At 36.6% G+C, this 22766-nt stretch overlaps 1 protein-coding gene across 1 annotated transcript in view; it reads right to left on the bottom strand.

The window, feature by feature from the left end:
- HBS1L (HBS1 like translational GTPase) overlaps positions 1-22766 on the bottom strand; it is an 85693-nt gene that overhangs the window by 24968 nt on the left and 37959 nt on the right. Inside the window, exons 5-8 of the mRNA XM_032274720.1 lie at positions 9412-9520; positions 7213-7475; positions 6592-6757; positions 3555-3672 (exon numbers count right to left, since the gene is read on the bottom strand). Coding sequence (XP_032130611.1) covers positions 3555-3672; positions 6592-6757; positions 7213-7475; positions 9412-9520 — 656 coding nt within the window. The remainder of the gene's footprint in view (positions 1-3554; positions 3673-6591; positions 6758-7212; positions 7476-9411; positions 9521-22766) is intronic.

Here is a 22766-nt window from a genome sequence, read left to right as displayed (position 1 = left end):
GTGATTTCCCTGAGGCGAGGGAGATGCTTTGTATGTTTCGTGTTCCCAAAGCCTACTGCAATATTTTGCACACTGGGCAAGTTACTTAACATCTTTGAGTCTCTTTATTTGTTACATAATGGAATTCAATTAGATGATCTCTAAAATCCTTTCCTACCATAATTCCAGAAAGAGTTGGAAATAAATGATTTTTGTTTTTGAGGCAGGGTCTCACTCCCTTCACTCACAGCTCACTGCAGCCTCAACTTCCCCAGCTCAGCTTCCTGAGTAAGTGAGACTACAGGCACCTGCCACCACATCCAGCTAACTTTTTTGTATTGTTAGTAGAGATAAGGTTTTGCCGCCCAGGCTGGTCCTGAACTCCTGGGTTCAAGTGATCTGCCCACCTCAGCCTCCCAAAGTGTTGGGATTATAGGCATGAGCCTCCACACCTGGGCCTGGAATAAATAATCTTTATAATAACTATGGCTCTAAGGTCCTAGAATTCAAAAGCATTTTTACTATAACTGCTTGTTCTGGTGTTTGTCTCTCCCATTAAACTATCAGTCTTTGTAGACATTGTATTCCCAGACTGCCTATCACAGTGCTTGATACATAGCCAGCATTCAACTCGCAGACACACACACACACACACACACACACACACACACACACACACACACATATAAAGAAAAATCAAAACTATACTGTATTCTTTGGTAAATGCAATGAGAAGTACAGTTTCCTTCAGTAACAGTGAGGGATTGGTTCCAGACCTTCCAACCCCCACAGATACCAAAATCTATGAATGCTTAAGTCCCTTATACAAAAGGGGTAGTCTTTGCATATAGCCTATACACTTCCCCTCGCGCACTTTAAATTATCTCTAGATGATGTGCAATGTCTAATATAATGCCTACACATCACTTCACTTCACTTGCATAGATTCAACACAGTATTCAGCATGCAGCAAATTCAAATTTTGCTTTTTGGAACTTTGTGGAATTCCACCACCCCCCCCCCAATATTTTTATCCACAGTTGACTGAATCCACAAATGCAGAACCAATGCATATGGAGGGATGATTGCATACTAATTTAAAATGGTGACAATATATACTTCATAGAGTTGTTATAAAGATTATATTAAACTAAATGCATATAACACCTAATATAGTGTCTGGCCCATATTTGATACTCAATTAACAGTGATAATTACTTTATTTCAATCTTTTATCACATTCAGTCCATGAATCTTGAATTAATATTCTAAAATTACAAATCAACTTTCTAAAATGGAATCAAATAATTTCTCATTTATCTTCGTATATATTATAATATATTCATACAGTATCCTTTTTGGTTGACAAATGTTTATCTTAAAATTCTCTTTTTGGCTGGGCACAGTGGCTCACACCTGTAATCCCAACAGTTTGGGAGGCTGAGGTGGGAGGACTGCTTGAGCCCAGGATTTTAAGGCCAGCCTGGGCAATACAGTGAGATCCCGTCTCTACAAAAAATTTAAAAATTAGCCAGGCATGGTGGCACAGGCCTGCAGGCCCAGGTACTCAGGAGGCTAGGGTGACAGGCTCACTTGAGTCCGGGAGGTTGCAGATGCAGGGATTGGTGATTGTGCCACTGCACTTCAGCCTGGGCTACAGAGTGAGACCCTGCCTCAAAAAATTACTCTTTTAATGAGTGGAACCCAGAAAATGGTTAACTGCTTGAAGTCACACTTTTGCCGTGTTACAGAACCAAATTATTTTAACTCTTCCTGTTTTCCAGTAATCATCCATTATGAAAGAAATCAATGCCCTACATATGCAGTGCTATTTTCATTGCTTTAATCATTTAGAGTTACTGTGATGTGCAGCACAATGATGTTTTGGTGAACCATGGACCGCACGTACGATGGTAGTCCCACATTAAAATTGTAATAGAGCTGAAAAACCCCCATTGCCTAGTGATGTCGTAGCTGCCACAATGTCACAGCACCATGTATTACTCATGTATCTGTGATGATACTGGTATAAACAAATCTGTGCTGCCAATTATATAAAAGAATATGGCATATGCAATTATGTACAGTAGTTTATAACAATAATAACTATGATAGTGGTTTATGTACTATTTTTCAATTTATAATTATTTTAAAATATATTCCTTGCATTTATTAAAAAATAAGTTAACTGTAAAACAGCCTCAAGCAGGTCCTTCAAGAGGTATCCAGAAGAAGGCATTGTTATCATAGAAGATGGCAGCTTCGTGCACGTTATTGCCCCTGAAGACCTTCCAGTGGGACAAGACGTGGAGGTGGAAGACAGTGATATTGATGATCCTGATCCTGTGTAGGCCTAGGCTAATGAGCATATTTGTGTCTTTGTTTTTCACAAAAAAACAGTTTAAAAAGTAAAAAAAAAAAAAAAAAAAATTAAAACAGCTTATGGGCTAAGGCTATACAGAAAGAAAATATTTTCGTACAGCTGTACAATATGTTTGTGCTTTAAGCTAAGTGTTAAAAGAGAGTCAGAAAGTTTAAAAATTTTAAAGTTTATAAAGTAAAAAAAGCTTCAGTAAGCTAAGGTTAATTTATTATGAAAGAAAAATATATTCTTAAATAAATTTAGTGTCGCCTCAGTGTACAGTGTTTGTAAAGTATACAGTAGTGTGCAGTAATGCCCTAAGCCTTCACATTCACTCACCACTCACTCACCCACCAAATCATCCAGAGCAACTTCCAGTCCCGCAAGCTCAATTCATGGTAAATGCCCTATACAGGTGGACCATCTTTTATCTTTTATGTCCTATTTTTACTGTACCTTTTCTATAACATGCTTAGATCCATTTAGATACACAATTACCACTGTGTTACAACTGCTTACAGTATTCAATACAGTAATATGTTAAACATGTTTGTAGCCTTGAAGCTACAGGCTCCATGTAGTCTAGGTGTATAACAGATGTTACCATCCAGGTTTGTGTAAATTACACTAATATGTTCACAAATGATGAAGTTGCCTAACAACTCGCTTCTCAGAACATATCCTTATCATTAAGGGATGCATGACTGCAAATTATATTTGATTTTTTGTAGCATTCTTAAGAATCATGTAATTTACAAATTGCAATGCTTTTTAATATTATATAGGAAGTAAATAAACCACTGGGTGAAAATACCCAAGCTTCATTATTTCTGCATAAATAAGCTCTTTAAAAAGATATGGGACTTGAATATATTGAAAGACATAAGGCAGATTTTGAAATATTCATGCCAACTTATCAATAAAGGAAATATGAAGCTATACCTCAAGTCCTTTACCATTCCTTTTACGATAAAGAAATTCATAGCTTTTATACATTTTGTTTCTTTGTAAGAAATTTAACAAGATTTTACAAAGTACAGGTAAAAAGATCACGAAAAATACAATATTGCTGTTTTCTCGTTCAAACTTGATAAAGGTTAAGACTTTCCATTTTAAAATATTTTAAAAGTTAAAATCCTAGAATTGTAACCTCAGCATCAGGAAATTTTATAAAGTACAATCAGTACACTATCGTGAAGAAAATATCAGTTACCTGGGCTGCTCCTGTAATCATATTTGGAATGAAGTCCTTATGGCCTGGAGCATCCATTAATGTAATAACTTTGGTTGTGGTTTCAAACTTGGTCATACCAACATCCATAGTTACTCCCCTTAAAGAAAACATAAAATGGTTAGAATGTACTATGTAAATAGTGCTATACAGTAAATTAATAATAGTCTACATGGCCATCTAAATTCTTAAGTAAAAATGGAAATTTTATTTATAGACCATTATTTTTGAATAATTAAATTATCAATCAGAGCTGGAATGTCTGGTATCATAGAAGTCATTCATATAGCTTTAACACAAAGTGTGGTCGCAGTAAGAGCTCAATAAAAATGATAGTTATGCCCTCTTACCTTAGTGTAAATTGTGAACAAAGAAAGATATATGGGGACAACTCTAAATGGGGGGAAAATACTGCACATGAGAAAAGATAAATGAAAAATTACCATTACCAGGAGGTAATTTTCTTCATATTCTATGCCTACGCTTTACTAGTTATGGAAATGAGCTTCTAAAACTTTCATTTGCAAGGCTGGTCAGTATGTTACATATTTAGAAAACATGAGATATCAAAGCAGATGCTTAATTTTTAAGAAACGGAGAGACATGAACAGCAGACTGCTTTTTATCCTATTTAATTCTTCTTGGAGACCAACACAGTGCCTTTTTTCAGCCACAAGAAATATAGATTCAGATCAGTGAAATGCTTGGGATTAGAAGTTTTTCAAATTTCACATTTGTTTGGATTTGGAATATTTGCATATACGTAATGAGATATCTCAGGGATGGGACCCAAGTCTAAACACAAAATTCATTTATGTTTCATATGCACATTATACACATAGCCTGAAGGGAATCTTATGAAACATTTTCAGTCATTTTGTGTGACCTGTCATATGAGATCAGATGTAGAATGTTCCACTTGTGATGTCATGTCAGCACTCAAAAAGTTTCAGATTTTTGAGCTTTTTGAATTTCAGATTTTCAGATTAGGGATGCTCAGCCTGTATAAGAAGACCTAAGGAAGGTCTACAGGCACACTCAGTCATTCTAGGCCTCAGAAATCTAGCTGGGGAAATCACGCAGGCAATAGTCTGCCCCCAAATCATCCAAAGTAATGAATAACAACACTCCCTTTTACTACTGAAAGAATACAACAATTAGAATAACAAACTATAGGTTTGTTCTAGCAATAAAGTAACTGTGGGTCTCCTTAGTCAAGACATTTGAGTTTAACCTGAAAGCATAGGCCATCCAAGTTTGACAAAGTGATGCTTAATTCTCTTTAATAATTCCCAATAATCCAAGGACCACAGGCACCTCCAGAATAATGGTGAACTAAGACTTATTCTGAGATCCTCTGTAGACTGACCTAAGTATACTCTGCTGACCCAGCTCTGATTTCAATTTGTAACCCTAAGGATATGTAATGTCATTGCAACCCAAAGGATATGAAATTTACTCATTTCTGTTCTTCAGTATCTGAGAACAGGGGATTTACAAATATTTAACACGGTGGGATAAGCAACATATTACATTTTGTAAATGCTATTAAGGAACATGTGGTGGTGAACCAAAACTCCCAGTATATGCCTGAAAGAATCTGCTATCTATGGAATGAGGAAATATTCTAAAACCTATATCATGCTGAGCAATAAAGAACTACCAGCAGCAAAAATATGAAAACCAATCAATAGATACATTATCCAAAAAGCTAAAATGACTGACCAAATCGATCATTAGTTCACTTGCCAGCTCAACTAAGATACTAGGTAAATTCAAGTGACTCATTCTAACTTAAATTATACTGTTCTCAATGTCTTTACCTACTTATTAGATAATGCAAAGAAAACTAAAAAGCTACATACTTTAATAATGTGCTTGTTAAACTGACAGGTGAAAATTATTTAGGCTTCTAATATTGTATCATATACAATTCCATTGTTTTCCATAATTGGCAACTGTCCAGCTAATTTTTCTTACTAGGCTAGAAAACAGGTCCGTGATACTATATAGAATTAAAGATACCCCCAAAGAAAGAGAAAACATTATGATACAAATTCCGGTTTACCAGAAGAGGTAAGGAATACTGTGACCTGCTTTACAGAACATTATTTTATATATTTTAATGGAGACTATCCAAGACTGCAAGAAAATACACATTAAAAAGGCATGAAAATTCAGATATATTCTCCGAAAATCAGACTGAAGACATCAGGGAACACAGTTTAATCTCATCGTTAATTTAAGACTTTCACAGGACTTGATTTGTAAAGAGTTATTATTTTGACACAGTTGATATATCTGCCAAGACATTATCAAGGTGTCCTTTGGCTCTCCCACCCTAACAATGATATATACTGTTGCTCTAAAAATACTTCAAAAGAAATACTATTCTTTGGCCAGAGTATATTAGTAGCTGCATATTCCTATTAGAATCTCCCCAAAATTAGCACTCAACACAGTAACAGAGAAAGAGAAGTAACTGACTGGATTCTAGCTGCAGAATTACTTGTTTGCTGACTGTCTCATAAAAACAGAATATATAAAGTATAAAAATGAACTGTTTAGTAATCTGAATTTGCTGGTTACTTAGATTCTAGACAAAAGAGGTTTTACTACAGTTACATTTCCTTTGTAAGCTGACATGAAATTAAAAGTCTTACTCATAATTTTAATTCAAAATCAAGACAATTTAACATATACTTAAGGAAGTGACAACTGAAACTTATCCCACAGAATAATTAGCTTACGATTTTTACTGTTTTTATTTTCTGCATGGCTTTCGTTTTACTTTGTTTCTGATAAACATTCTTTAATCTATTTCCATAAAGTTCAGGAATAAAAACAGTATGTAGATTACAGCAAAAAAATCAAAATATTTCCCCAATATTTAAAAGCTATTTTCTAAAAATAGTCTCTAAAGTATTTCATATGTTTTACAAATTCGAGACATATTACACACTTATTTTAAATAAGACTGTATAACTTCAAACTGAAAATTGTGAAATATAGTGACTACCTTTCCCTTTCTTCGCCAGTCTCATCCAAGACCCACGCATATGCAAACGAAGCTTTGCCAGCCTTTTTAGACTCCTGTTCATACTTATGCATAGTTCTTTTGTTTACATTACCCAGAAGATAAAGCATATGGCCCATCAGAGTACTTTTCCCAGCATCAACATGACCTAAAGAAAATTGATTCAGGATTAATACCAGGTACATTTCCAGACGTTCACATTGAGGCACTGCATAAATGTATACCTCAATATTTCATGTCAGTGGTTTACAGTAATAATATCAGTATTTATCAAATGACAGTTAAAACATCTAAATAGAAAAAAAAGAGCATGTCTCTTTACAGAGGGGGTAAGTTTCTCAGATTTTTGGAAATTAAAATTGTCAACAAGACATGCCAATTTCAAAATGTTCACAAAACGAAAAATCCCACAACCAAGTGTAATGACTTCTTCAGTAACTTGGCATTCTCTCTCCTCAGGTGACTAGAAAGCATTATGAGTACGTGCCTCCTCGCTTTCTGTCCATTCCACCTATGGAGAAACTCAGAATTTCCATGCGGCCACAAAACAGTGGGCAGGCTAAGGCATGGAGGCTGGCGATCCAGAGGGACAAAGGGCATTACCAATGACCACTAAGTTGAGGAGCTGCTTCCCTCCTTGCCGCTTCTCCAGTTCCACCTTCACATCTATTTGCTGTCTCAGCTTGCCAGACTTTTTCATTGACGCTGGGGCTGAACTCTGCTCTTCTGATGCTTGAATCATGTGGGGTGGATTAGCAGATTTAGAAGCAGTCTCAAGAACATCAGAAGAAGCAATGCTGACATCTTCACTGGGCGGTCCCTTTTGAGGTGTGTGGAAACTATGATCGTTTTCTTCAGAAGTTACTCTACAGAAGGCAGATAGGAAAAAAGCATTTTAAACCAACTCGACTGATGTTCTATAATGTCAGAAGGCCAGAAAACTGTTTCTTCATAATTCTTTATACTCCAGACCAAAAATAATCTCTGCTAAGTAGCTAGAGTCTGTTAAGGTGGAAATGATAAGTAGCTAGACTCAAACCACACAAATACAGATGTGGAAGATCCCAAGAGAAAAACTGTGTACCAAAAAATGAAGGTAACAAGAAAATATCTTAAAATATAACTAAAATTCAAAATCTATTGCCCACAGCCTTGGCCATATAATCCATCCTATCAAAATCAATGGTATAAAGGGGATATTTTGTAAAAATGGCACCAAATGTATTACTGGAGTAGAATTAGTACTAAAATATAGTTTTACCCCAACTCATCCTTCCAACATGATAAACTTATGAACCTTTTTACTATCTCACTTAGGGGAGATATCTCTAAATGACTACAGTTCATAAACATTTTTGACAGTGGAGCTTTAATTAATTAATTCAACAAACACTTGATTTACTAAAAACTACAACATATACTGGGAATGATGTTAAAAAGAAAATGACATAGAAATGAAAAAGCTAACTACCACTCCCAAAAGATTACAATCTAGTGAGGAACTCAGATATGTAAAGGAGAAACAAGACTATCCAGCTTAACTTATTCTTTCCTTGAAAGAATATAACATCCTTAGAATAATAAATTGTGTATTCTATGTATTTCCTCTCTCCCTCGATGGAAAAATCCCATAATAGAATTAAATGGCACTCAAGAATAAGGACAAAAAGGGCAATTATGATTTTGATAACCCAATCCTAATTCACAAGGAAAAAAGACATACATGAAGATTTTTGAGACTGAATCAGAATTCTAAATTATTTTAACAAGCTAAAGTTACTCATGATAAAAATTAAATTTTTCATTCATCCAATCATTCAATTAATGTATACTGAATGCCTACTATGTCTTAGAGAAGGTGTCCTTTCCTTCACTGACTTTGAAACCTATAAAATCCAAAAATTGAACTAGGTGATGATTAACATTCTTCCCAACCAAAACCCATGATACCTCACTAATTTAGATAAAAGAATATTGTAAGGGAAAAAAATAAGGCTCCTGAGTTTGTGTTTCTTAAAAAATATAATTTTGGAAAAGGGAGAAAAAAAGGAAAAAAAAAGTATATAAAAATCTATTGTTTATAGTAAAAACCTATTGTTTATATTTGATAACAATGTTTATCAATTTGGCAGACAAAATGCATATAAGTAAGAGCTTTATTGAACAATTGAAAATTCTGAAAAATTTTGGAACTTAACAATTAATGGCTTCAAAGCAACTCATTTCCCTTGTCTTTAAGAACTCCTGGAAGGACTCTAGAGACTGTGAAAATAACAAACATAAGCTACAAGGTATGGTGATTTCCATTTTCACAAGATATTTGAAATTCCAGGTGTGTTTCATATCATCTGTCTTTGCCACAATGATCAATTCATTCAATATGAAAATTCAAAAGAGTTTAAAAACATTTCAGTCATTAAAAAATTTAACTAATGATTCCATGATTTGCTGACTAACTCTGAAGTCTGGTTACCCGTGCCACCTAGTGGTATAAGAATTCCCTATCTCACAGTGCTAGGTTTCACTAAATCAGTTTTTTTTTATGTTAAAGCAGCTATAAAATACTTATGTGAGAAAATTGACAGTGAGGTAGGATAAGTAATACACATACATAAGGCCAAAATCAAGCCTAATTTCTCCTTTTGTCTCTTTGTACTATGTTATACTGAGGATATATGATACTTCAATGCAAATGACACATTATGCAAAATTGAGTCTCTTTCTCACAGACTAATAGGAGACAATACGTGAGGCTGGCGGTATACATGGGGGTGGGGGTGAGGGAGGTACTCAAAGTCTTACCCAGGCACTTCAAATCCCATAGTTTGCTTCTTTCCAGATACAGTCATTATAGCAACTTTCGGCACAATTTCAGATTCACTTCGCGATGACTGGGAAGCTACTGGTTTTCCTAATTAAGGAGTAAAATATAAAAGGCCAATTAATTTCTTTAGTAATATACAGAAATCTATTACATATTATTTTAAATTATAGTTTATAATTTTCACAGAATTCATGTCTTTATAAACATACTATCTCTTCTCTAAAAAAATTTAGTGAGATATTAATGCTGAAAGAAATTCTGTCACTTTAATCTAGGAAATCCCCTATTGCCAGGACTCTCCTATGCTTAACCTCCACGAAATCTCTTCCTAATTTTGAACTGACTGTTAAGTTTCAGTATGAAGAGGTCAGAAGGTAGTTTCTACACTGAGCCTTGTTCTGACATTATACCTAGACCCTATATCTCCCTTTCCTACCACGCCCTTTCACAATACTAAAATTGTTTGGTCAGTTAGCAGATGGCTAAACTATTTTTAATCCTGTGAGATTTATGAACTGATGAACAAGTTGAGAGTCTGCTGAATTACGCTGGAATATTGTATATATTTTACTTGCACACAACACTATACTAAAATACTGATATCTACAAAGAACCTGGGGAAAGAGGTTAATGTAGAAAAAACAAATTAAGAACATGGGGGAATTAGCCAGGCATGGTGGCAAGTGCCTATAGTCCCAGCTACTTGAGAGGCTAAGGTGGAAGGTGGTTTGGGCCCAGGAGTTTAAGGTTGTAGTGAGCTACAATCACACCACTGCACTCCAGCCTGGATGACAAAGCAAGATGCCATCTCTTAAAAAAAAAAACAAGGAGGAAAATAAATTATGAGCTAGCTCAAATTTATTTTTTTTTGCATTTGATCCTTACATCATTCATTCTACTTTTAAAAATTTATCTTTATAATTTTCAGAAAGAATGCCATCAGGATTGGATCCACATAAAACTATGGAAACTACGTGAGCTACATTGGTAAATACATATACAGAAACCACAAACAATTAAGAAAAGATAAGTTAATGTATAAAAATCATTTAAAGTATTTGCTATTTGCCTACTATGTACCAGGCACTATGCTGGAAATCTGATGGTGAAGAACAGACATAACACTTGCTTTAAGAGAGATTACATTCTAGTGGGGAAAACATACTAAATGATTTTTTTTTTAAGTACAATTAAATCTGTTATTAGTGTTATAAAGAATCCATATATGGTATGCCATAACATTTGATAATAGGGCAAATGACTTACAGAACTTCTCTAGGAAAGTGAGAAATGGTGCTATGATGGGGAAAATTAATCGAAATTATAATAACTAGTACAGAAAGGAGGAGCATTCCAAGCAGAAAGAGAAGCTTGTCTAATGCCCTTTTGTAGGAGGAAGCACAGTTCTTCAGAGGGAATGAGAGCAGAAGGGGAGCTACATGAAGCTGGAGAGATGGACAGGGCCAGCCAGTGCAGGACCTTTAGGCCATACCAAAGATCCTAATGCTTATTCTAACAAAGACGGAAGTTACCAAAATGAGATAAGCAAAAGTGAGGGGAAGTGGGAAGAGAGAAGAGAGGATGAAGTAAAGGGACATCTGAAAATAAACAGTTTAGGGATGGGAGAATTTTGAGATTGAGACATATTAGGAATTTGGACCTAATAGTTGAGATTTCCAAATGACGATGAAGGTCAAACAGGCAGTTGAACATGTTGGTCAACCTCAAAGGAGAGGTCTGAGCTGCATCAGCACATAACCAGTAATTGAACACATAGACACAAGCAAGAGCACCAAGGGAGAGAGCACAGAGTAAGAAGAGAAGTGGTCCTCGGAAGCCTTGAAAGAACTCTAGCATTTGATGCCAAGATAGTGGACAATGTGCCTACAAAAAGGTGAAGGAGAGCCAGGGAGGGTGGTACCAAGGAAGCTAAGGGAAGAGAGTGTTTGACGGAGTTGGCGTCACCAGGATCTGGGGCTCTGGGCCAGTCAACTGAATGAAGACCAAAAACATTCACCGGTGACATGATCATTTTTGATAAAAGTCATTGGTAGAGTTAGCAAGAGCAGCTGAAAATAGTGGGAAAAGTAAAGGCCAAACTAGGTTAAAAAATATAAGGTGAGAAAATGAAGGTATGTTCACTACTTCTCATCTGTAATTTCAAAATCCAAAAGCACTGAAATATTAAAGTTTTGGGTCTTGTTATTTTAATAACTCCCTTGGAAGCAAAATCTGATATGGATGACATAAGGCTATTTATCTAAAGCACTTATTGATCCTACTTAAACTGACAAGCCACACACCTCAGGGCAGAAATAGCAATGTGCCTAATTACAGGGAACTGCTCCACAATTCACTGGGGCTATTATACTACAGATGGTATGTACATGGTAATGTTTTTCTAAACACAAAATATTCCAAATTCTAAAACTAATCTGACCCCAAGGGCTTTACGGATTGCATATGTATGAAAATGATTCTTTCAAAAGTTTGTCTGGAAAGGGAATAATATGGCAGAATAGCAGTAGAAGGGCGATATGGGATCAAGCTGATGGAAAAGATTAAATGGAGATTTAGTTGAATACATTATGAAGATATGAGATCATCAATATTTTAGCGTTTCTGAGAAGGTAGAATGAGATGGAATCCAAAGTACAGGTAGAAACTGAGACAGGAGAAACACTCTTTTATTGCAATAGAAGGCAGGTTTGCATGTTTAGGAACTGGAAAATGAAAATTCCTAATAGATGACTTCTGTTTTCTCCGTAATACAGCACCTAGTTATGCTCTAGGATCACCCAAGGAAAGTAAAAAGATTTGTGAAGTAAATAAGGTTTTCAATAACTGCTGTGCAAAAGGAGAGTAAGCTGAACATTTTAAAAATTAGAGGAATTGCTGGACAGTATTGAGGTCCCAATTAAGATCTGTGATAATGAATTTATAGCGGAATTAATCTGCTTTTGTGTGACTTTCTCTAGCAATGTTTAGCCATTCACGAAAAGGCACAGAGAAGACATTAACTGCTTCCTTAAGAGTTAAGGATGTATCACACAGGTATAAGAAGAAATGATATGGCATTGAAATTACAAGTAGTGAAATCTAAGCTGATTTTTAAAGATAAATAAAATGACAAAGGAAGAGTCCTGATGCACTAGGAGAAAGTAGAGGGGTCTGTAAGTAAGGAAAGAGAAGAAATCTTTAAATTCCTGATGAGAGGTGAAGCTCACTGGAAATAAGGTAGTCAAAGAACTGAAAAGCCAGTGTCGGACTTGGTGTTTTTCCACACACGTGGATCAATAAGCTGTGATCATGAAGAGCTTAGGGGGAGAAGAAAAGAGTAAGCCAGCTGCCAAAGTCTCCGATGAGGAAGAATAAGTGACCGTGAGGCTGTTCACTAGATGACAGTAGCAAGGACTCACAGAAGGCTGGGTCCGCTAAAGACAACTTCAAAAGAATAGAAATCAAGAGAGAAACTGATGAAAGAATAATGATGGGAAGAAGGAAAGAAAACAAAGTTATATTCCAGAGCCTGAGGTTTATAAATGAAGTAAAGCAAGAAGTAGGAAAAAAAAACACTAGGAAAAGAGATTGAGAATTACAGAAGGATTGCCTTTGCATGAAAAAGCAGGAACTGGAGTTACAGCAAAGAGGAGATAAGGAAGGAGGATACTTAAGAGCATTATGATGATGACGATGATAGGGTGTGTGTGTTTGTGTGTGTGTGTGTGTGTGTGTGTGAGAGAGAGAGAGAGAGAGAGAGAGAGAGAGAGAGAGAGAGAGAGAGAGAGAGAGAGGGAGAGGAAGGGGAAGACATCCTGATTGATTAAAACAAGGAAAAGTGGCATGGGGGATTCTGGCCTCTATCATAAGAAGAAAAGAAGCTTGGGAAAAAAACATAGAGCCTTAACCATACTAATTCCAACTTCCCACTACAGTTCATCTTAATATCTTCCAACCATTTTGCACATAAAAAATTTATTGTCTCACTTAACACATTTAGTACACTGAAATACTGAAATTTTGACTTTTAAAAAAGTAGGTGGGTCATACAATGGCATAAAAGGTCCCTAAGCCACAAAAAAATCACAATGTGATCCTGTAATATTTCTAGGGATGCAATAAATATATTACTTTTCTTTTTTGTGATGTTTTTCTATAGAACATCAAACTTGTGATGTAACATTTAAAAAATGTGGTTATTTAAGTGAAAGTAGGGGAGAGGGAAGTCTGATATGGATTTGAATGCCTCCCCATTAAAGTAGTGGTTCTTAAATTTTTACTTTCAGGCAGGTACCCCTTTTAAAAGCTAGTAAAAACTATGGGGCATTCTTCATCAAAAAATATACCATACATATAAAATTTTACATGCTATTTCAAGTAGATCAATAAGTCCAACTCTAGAATCCTTCCTCTGAGAGATAACCATTGGCTAAGGCTATTTTGGAAATACATTAATTTAAATTAATGATGTTATCCACAGTCTAGGACAAACATGTACATCCAGTAAATTATCCACTGAGCTGTTCTTAACGGCAAGGTGATATACTTCCACCTACCCAATCACATTAAGAGTCCCCCTCATGACTAGCACCATTCTGGAAGGCACGCAAACTCTACTGACAGAGGTCAGAAAGGAACTCATAACTAAAATAGCCAGTCACAGATCAATAAGAGATACATATATATAATTATTCAAATCCATCATATTTTTGAAAATGTAAAATGTTTACTGTGTTCTCCCATCTTCCCCAAACAACTGGAAATTCATTCACCGTTTAACAATCCCAAGAAATTGAACAATAAGTTTTCAGTAAGTCCCAAAATATGACAGTAAGAAATGAGTACTGGATGAAAAAGAAGGAAGCTTCCATTCTGGTCCCTGCCCTACCACTAAATTAGCTGTTATGTTATGGCTTAAGCAGTTCATCTAATTTCACTAGCTTCAGTTTCCTCTAAACTCTTCTATGAAGTACTTAAAATTTCCACTTCACATAGTGAAGTGAATTAAATCACTAAGATGTCCTTTAAATCAACTAGCCCACTGTGAGATAAAAGTAAAATGCATTATTCCAAAGAAAGATTATCAATGTCCTCCCCCAAGCCTCACAAGACCCACCCACCAAATCATGGTCACCCAAAAGATACGCATTCTGAAAACTCATATATTCATGATTAGTGTCCAGTCTCTAGAATAGAGAAGAACTGATCACCTATTAGGTATATTTTTTTATTCAGATAGAAATAATAGCTACACAGCTGAAGGGCTACTCAACTGATCAAGTCTAATCTTATAGATGAAGAAACAAAGGACAAATAAGTGGCTTCACCTTAGTGGCAGAGCTCGCACTTAAACCAAATTACCCTGCAGCGTGTCCATTTGACCCCTCTCATACCCCAGCTATCTCTGCAGCAAAGCATAATTAGAAACTGCGTCCTCTGTCACTAGTGTTTACCCCTTGAGAAGCTGCTTTCCCCAGGACTCTCCTGGTTCCTTCCTGAGGCTAAGATCTAAATAGAGTCTAGGTTTTCTCTTGAACATGAAATGATGTAGGTCTCTTGTCCTGAAGGGTTTTTTTTCAATGTATATTTGTGAAGGACGCAAAGCCAGATCTCTCTCATATCACACAACTGATACAGACTCGCTGAATTTAACAAAACCCTCAGCTTGCATGTCCCCAATTTATGCTCTTCTGATTCATTCCTGTGGTCTTTAAGCACTCTCATTAACAGAATACTAGCTGTCAGGGGGCAGGAAGTGCCTTATACACATTCACACAGTCCACAGCATATGACACAGTGCTCTGCCCAGAATAAGCCACCAATAAAATACAGTTTAATGATTAATCCCTAAGACTTTAAATTGTGAAACTACAAGGTGACCTCTATTGTCTTTACAAGTTATCTTAGACAGCAATAACCTCCTCAGTTTACTCTCTTTACTCACTCCTTGCATTTAATACCAGCTACCTCCCAAAGTTGAGATACAAATTCTAGAAAGCCAACTTGGCACTCTCATATGCTCTTCAGCCAGGTGCTTTACATAATCTTTTACCTTTACATAACCATGCAGAATAGGTATAATTACTCCTACATTTCTTTAGAGAAACTGTGGTTCAGACAGGCTCATCTGCCAGAGGCCATACAACTGTGGCTTGTGACATAGTTAAATTAAAAAAAAAAAAAGATATGAATTACATGGTACTATTGTCAAAAAGTATGTTCTACACTATTCTGAGAGACAAGTCATAGAAGGTGTTGAGCTGAGCTATAGAGCTAATAAGCAAGAGAAATTCAAAATATATACCTGAGTAATTGCAGAAGGCTTAATAAATGAAATGAAATTTGACTTGACTGAAACATAATAAAGAGGAGACAAAAACAATATGAGAAAAGGAATACAAAGGGGTCAGTGGGGCAAAAATTCAAAATGTGGGCACTCACCAATAAACTTTTAAAGACTATATAATTGAAGTTTTAAAAAACAGCTTTTTTTAAAAAAAAAAAAGATCTTTTGTAGATTTATGTTCATGGACTCCTTTCCTCATTTAATAAGTAGAAAGTAAAACAGTAGTAGTATTAAATATTCTTAGGAAGGATAATTAGTAAAATTGTCTGGAAATGAGGAAGGTAAAATTAAGATTATGGAACAGAAAAACCATAGAAATTTATATGTGATGATGATTTCTCCATAAAATATGCTGCTGTGTCTCATCATTCTAGAATTCCTTACTTTTTCCAAGCCATTAATAAGGTATTCCCTAAGCTTTGGCTCTAGGATCCTATTTACATTTACACATACAATCTACACACAAGGACAACCAATCCTAATAGTCTACTATGGCTAGAAATCGAAGGTTTGGTTCTTCAAACAATTCACAGAACTTGAGCCTTGACCTAGTCATCAGCTATTTCAGAGACTGAGTTTACCCCACCCGAAAAATGTACCACCTACCTCACAATGATATAATACATATTACATACATAAAAGCATTTAAGAAATTCTCAAACAAAATTTAAAAAGCAGACTTTTATTCTATAAAATTATTTTGTTTCTATAATATCCCTGGAAGAAAACTCTTAAAAGTAATTGCTGAAGTTTGTTATCAGTACATGTTCACTGACATTTTTTGGGTTTACTGGATATTTCTGCACCCATTAACTTCTTTCGGGTTTTTTTTGTTTGTTTGTTTTTTGTTTTTGAGACGGAGTCTCATTTGTCGCCCAGGCTAGAGTGCAATGACATGATCTCAGCTCACTATGACTCTCCGCCTCTAAGTTCAAGAGATTCTCCTGCCTCAGCCTCCTGAGTAGCAGGGATTACAGGTATGCACCACCACACCTGGCTCATTTTTGTATTTTTAGTAGAGACAGGGTTTCACTACGTTGGCCAGGCTGTTCTCAAACCCTGACCTCATGATCCACCTAACTTGGCCTCCCAAAGTGCTGGGATTACAGGCATGAGCCACCACGCCTGGCCACCACTTTTAGTTTTACAATGATTTTAGGTGATAATAGGATCAAGAAGTACAATAAATATGTATCTAGTCATAGATAAATAGTATCACAAAGTACCTTACCTTGGCTTGAACCCTGTGTTTTTGATTTGCTTAAATGTCATGCAGATAAATGTCAAGGGTACAAAACAAATTAAAAATGTTCTGGTAGAACAAATCCAGTGGGACTATTTGGGGGGGAAAATGCCAACTTGATGCTGAAGGTCATCTGGAAGAGTAAATGTGAAAGAATGACCAATAAAATAAACTAAGAATAATGATGGGGGAGGTGAACTACCAGATTGTCAAGATACCAGATATCTAATTCAATGAATTAGAATAGGGCATCTGCAAATAATCCAATTAGAAGAAGTATATTTACATGAATGTTATATGGAGGAATTAACAGGGATTAAGTATATGGAAAAATATATAGAAATTTATATATTATATGTAGTTATAAATAGAAGTTCAGTATATGCAGAAGTGTTTCAAATCAATAGGAAAGGATGAGTTATTCAACACATTATACTGGGAACACTGGCAATTCATTTGGAGAAAAAGTCCTCTCATATATATGTAGTATATCACATGTAAATTCCTTATTGATTAATAATATGAACATAAAGCAAAGAGAAAAACAAAAAAATATGTATAATTACTTCAGGTAAGACAGATGTACAAAGCTGTTACAAAAATTTCCGCCTGATCAGGTGTGGTGGCTCATGGCTACAATCCCAGCACTTTGGAAGGCCAAGATGGGAGGATAACTTAAGGCTAGGAGTTCAAAACCAGCCTATGCAAAAAGCAAGACCCTGTCTCCACACACACAAGAAATTTTTAATTAGCTGTGTGTAGTGGCATGCACCTGTAGTCCTAGTTACTCAAGAGGCTGACATGGGAGGATTGATTGAGCCCAGGAGTTTGAGGCTGCTGCGAGCTATGATTGTGCCAATGAACTCTAGCCTGAACAACAGAGTGAGACATTGTCTCTTTAAAAAAGGTTCTCGGTTCAAGTGATTCTCCTGCCTCAGCCTCCCGAATAAAAAAAAAAAGATTATCCCTGATTAAAGATACAAGTAAGCATACAATATGTGGGGAAAATACATGCAAGGGATTAGTCAATATATACAATAAAGAATTCCTGGCTGGGCATGGTGGCTTATACCTGTAATCCCAGCATTTTGGAAGGCCAAGGCAGGTGGGGAGGTCAGGAGGTCGAGACCAGGCTGGCCAACATGGTAAAACTCCATCTCTAACAAAAAATACAAAAATTAGCCAGTCATGGTGGCATGTACCTATAATCCCAGCTACTTTGGAGGCTGAGGCAGGAGAATCGCTTGAACCCAGGAGGCGGAGGTTGCAGTGAGCTGAGATCGCAAGATTGTACTCCAGCCTGGGCAACAAGTGCGAAACTCAGTCTCAAAAAAAAAAAAAAAAATCAGAAAAAGAGGTGAGCAATAAATGAACCAGGTCAATAATCACAAGTCAAAGGTATGGCAGAGGAAAGGGAAAAACAAACGTTGCTATGTACACCATACTTCTGAGAATACGGTCTACAGAAACATTAACACTAACGTACAAAAATATATGAATGAGATTGTTCACTGCAGTACCACAGGTAATGACAAAAAATTGTAGATGTACATAAGGGAATGACTATGATATATCTAAACAATGGAATAGTATGCTACACATATAGAAGACCTACATGTATGAAAAGATAGCTATGACAGATGAAGTAGAAAAAAACCCTGCAATATAATTAGCAATGGTCCTATATCACTAAGTGATTACTTCTAGGGGGTGATAGTGGGAAAGAGAGGAGTTGACTTTCAATTCAAACTTTATATACTTCTATGCTACAATGACTATATATTATTTTTATAATAAGAATGGCTCCTGCCTGTAGTGACTGATATGGTGTCTCTGCTTTCTATCTCCAGCTTCTCAAATTATGTTCTACTTCTGTTCACTAGGGTTTTCATCATCTTACCTGCTCAAATATACTCTGTAGCTCTGTACAGAAAAATCTACTTGTACATTTAGTCTTTTGCAACATGGCTCCAATTTACCCTTCAAGATCCATCTCTTCCTTCCAACTCCCATAAACACACTGAGAACCCCCGACATAAATACTTTTGTTTTCTCACATGAATGGCCATGGCTCATCAATTTCCATGTTTCATGCAAAAAACACTAGTTTCATGAAAATTATACCTTAATTTTATCGCACTAAGATTTGTGATTATAAATAGAAAGAAGTCAGAGCTTCTTGGTCATGAATGAATCACAGAGACCAACTTCACCAATGTATGATCAAAGACTCTCAGACTCATTCCACAAAGATTTTTGAAAGCCTCTGAGGTAATTACCAACGGAATGAAGTACCGATAAGGTTACATGCATATTTTTCATGCTATCACAGGAGAATCCCAACAACAATTCCACACCAAATGCCTCCAATTCACTAGCCAGTTAGGTTAGTAGGTAAGACATGGACTCTGCTGCAATACAACCTGAGTCTGAAGCCAGGCCTTGCCAACCGCATGACCTCAAGTGAATCATTCAGCTTTTCTCTATGCCAAGTTTCCTCATCCATAAAATAGCATCTGCCTAACAGGGATGGTAGAAGAATTGAGAATTAAATGAGGTAATACATGTAAAGTACTTAGAGAAATGACTGGCACATATGAAATACCTAATCACACAACTAACAGAAAGTACACAGTCTGTGGGTCTCTCATAATCACCAAAATATCAACTTTTTCTTCTTCTCATGTGATACTAGGAAACTTACAGACACAAATTACTCTCTGGCTATCACATATTCATTCATGATGAGAAGGTGAGAAATGCCAACTGTGTGACACTGCACTAGGTACTGAAATAAACAGATCCAAGAACATGGTGAGATATAAGGTTAGAAAAGCAGGTATCTCATTTAGGACCATGTGTAACATTTAAGGCACTTGATCTTGAGACATAAGGGCCACTGAAGGAATAAGCACTGGAGGTACATATCATAGCTTTAAAACTTACTCTGACCCCAGAACGGAAAATGGATTGTGGAGGCAAGACACTGAAAGGAAAGCAGTTAGAAGACTGTTGGACAAATACACGTAAGAAATTCCATTAATTGATGTAAGATAAGACCAATGGAGATAGAGAAAGGAATATTTAAAAGATATTACAGTCAGACCTTTATATCCTCAGGTTCTACATCCATGGATTCAACCAAACAAAAATTGAAAATATTTGAAAAAATTAAAAAATACATTATTTAACTACTATTTACATAGTACTTGGTATCTATGTTATTTACATATAATCGAGATTCCTTTTCATGTAATGGTAATATAAAAAGTTATCTAGAGATAATTTAAAAGTATACAGGAAGATATGCATAGGCTATATGCAAATACAATGACATTTTATATCGGAGATTTAAGCATCAGCAGATGCTTCCTGGGGAGGAACCAGAGCCGGTACCCGAGGACATGAGCGTCAAGTGTACAAAGTAAAATCATGAATCCTTGATATTTGAATAGAAGAGATAAGAGAAAGGACGGTCCTCAGATTTTCTGTCAAGAAAGAAAGGATAGATGGTGATGCCATGAACAAACCTTCAAGGAAATAAGAGAAGTCTGCTGGTCAGAATCTTGTTTCTCTTATTCCTTTCATTCAGTACAAAATTACAACAGTCCATAGAGGAACTCTGCTTCCTCTTCCTAAGCAGATAGAAACTGTCAGCAAAAATTTTATTTTATTAAAGACTGCCTGGATAACATCTTGGATCTTCAGTTTTTCAGGTTAAATGATAGCATGTTCTTGGCAATGAAGACACAAAGATGAGTGACAGACTCTGTGTTCCGACAGCTTTCATTGTAACAGATATGATGAACAGCAAGATAGATATGATGAAAAGAAAAAAAGAGACAGAGAAATTAAGATAAGTTTCTAGGCAACCACAAGCACTGTGACTGCAGCTGAACAAGTACTATAGCACCGGAAATGAGTAAGCAGGAACAGACATGAGAGTCATTAATAGAACATGAAAATTAACTAAATCTTAGGAAGGTAAAACATAGAAACCTAAATGACTACTGTGACTCTAACCTAGGCACTGTTCATGAATATAGACACAGTTGGTCAGAGATTCCTTCAAGACATACAGGTAGAGGCTAGGTGCAGTGGCTCATGCCTGTAATCCCCCTACTTTGGGAGACTGAAGTAGGCAGACCACCTGAGCCCAGGAGTTCAAGACCAGCCTGGGCAACATGGAGAACTGTCTCTACAAAACAACACAAAAAAATTAGCTGGGTGTACTGGTACATGCCTATAGTCCCAGGTAGTCAGAGGGCTGAGAAAGAAGGATCTCTTGAGCCCAGGATGCAAAGGTTGCAGTGAGCCAAGATCATGCCACTGAACTCCAGCCTGGGCAACACAGCAAGACCATCTCAAAAAACAAACAAACAAAAAACAACCCAGACATACAGATAGAAAGCCACAGAAAACTGTTGGATAGTCAGGTTTACAGAAATCTTGAACAACATTAAAACACATGAAGCAATTCAAGACCTAGACAGCTTACAGAAAAGAATGAGAAGGCAACCAATGAAGAAACTCTAATATTCAATAGAGAGGGAGGCTGAAAACAAGTATTTACCTTCCTCATAGAATCCTTAGCTACAATTGAGAATCACGTATCATACAATTTGAGAGCCATATTTTAGAGGTCATTTGGTCTTGTCCATCACTTTACAGATGAAAATTTAAGTGAGTTTCCAAAGTTCACATGGCTGATTAGTGCAGTTTTTACTCTGGTGTTCTCCAGGTTGCTTCCAAGGCACCCTTCGCTTTCCACTCCCTGTCCTCTGAATCTTCTCAAGACCTCATGGAAGTGGTGCTCCCAAGGTAACTGAAGCAGTGATTTTCGAGTTGAATGTACACAAAAACTGCCAACATACACACACACACACACACATACACACACACACACACACACACACACACACTCTCTCTCTCTCTCTCTCTCTCTCTCTCATTTATTTATTTTGAGGGTGGGGACAGAGTCTCGCTCTGTCACCCAGGCTGGAGTGCAGTGGTGCTATCTTGGCTCACTGCAACCTCTACCTCCAGGGTTCAAGCAATTCTCCTGCCTCAGCCTCCCACGTAGCTGGGACTACAGTTGCACACCACCAGGCCCAACTAATTTTTTGTATTTTAGTATTTGCTCAGGCTGGTTTTGAACTGCTGAGTTCAGGCAATCCACCTGTCTTGGCCCCACAAAGTGCTGGGATTACAGGCATAAGCAAACGCGCCTGGCATTTTTTTTTTTCTCCTGAAACTGAGTCTTGCTCTGTTCCCCAGGCTGGAGTGCAGTGGCACAATCTCAGCTCACTGCAACCTCCTGGGTTCAAGCAAATCTCCTGCCTCAGCATCCTGAGTAGCTGGGATTACAGGTGCCTGCCACCATGCCCAGCTAATTTTTGTACTTTTCGTAGAGATGGGGTTTCGCCATGTCGGCTAGGCTGATCTCAAACTCCTGACCTCAGGTGATCTACCCACCTTGGCCTCCAAATGCTGGAATTACAGGCCTGAGTCACCATACCCAGCCCCTCTAAAGATATTAATGTTTTGTCCAAATCACAATTTTGTGAGTTTAAGTGAGGTTAACCATCATTAACATCTACTCAGATACTTCTGAATAAGAGTTAGTGTTAAAACCAATTATTCTGATTAGGTTTAATGTTTGTATTTCAGAATGTCCTAATATACACAGTTAAAGCCTAGCAGTTAGATCATTTTCTGCTTAACAGAGAGAAAGTTTCTGTTTA

Source organism: Sapajus apella, unplaced genomic scaffold (assembly GCF_009761245.1).
Source record: "Sapajus apella isolate SASKATOON/1434 unplaced genomic scaffold, GSC_monkey_1.0 scaffold6, whole genome shotgun sequence".
Classification (NCBI taxonomy): Eukaryota; Metazoa; Chordata; class Mammalia; order Primates; family Cebidae; genus Sapajus; species Sapajus apella.
The sequence above is the reverse complement of the archived record's forward strand: the minus strand, read 5'-3'. Positions and strand labels throughout refer to the sequence as shown.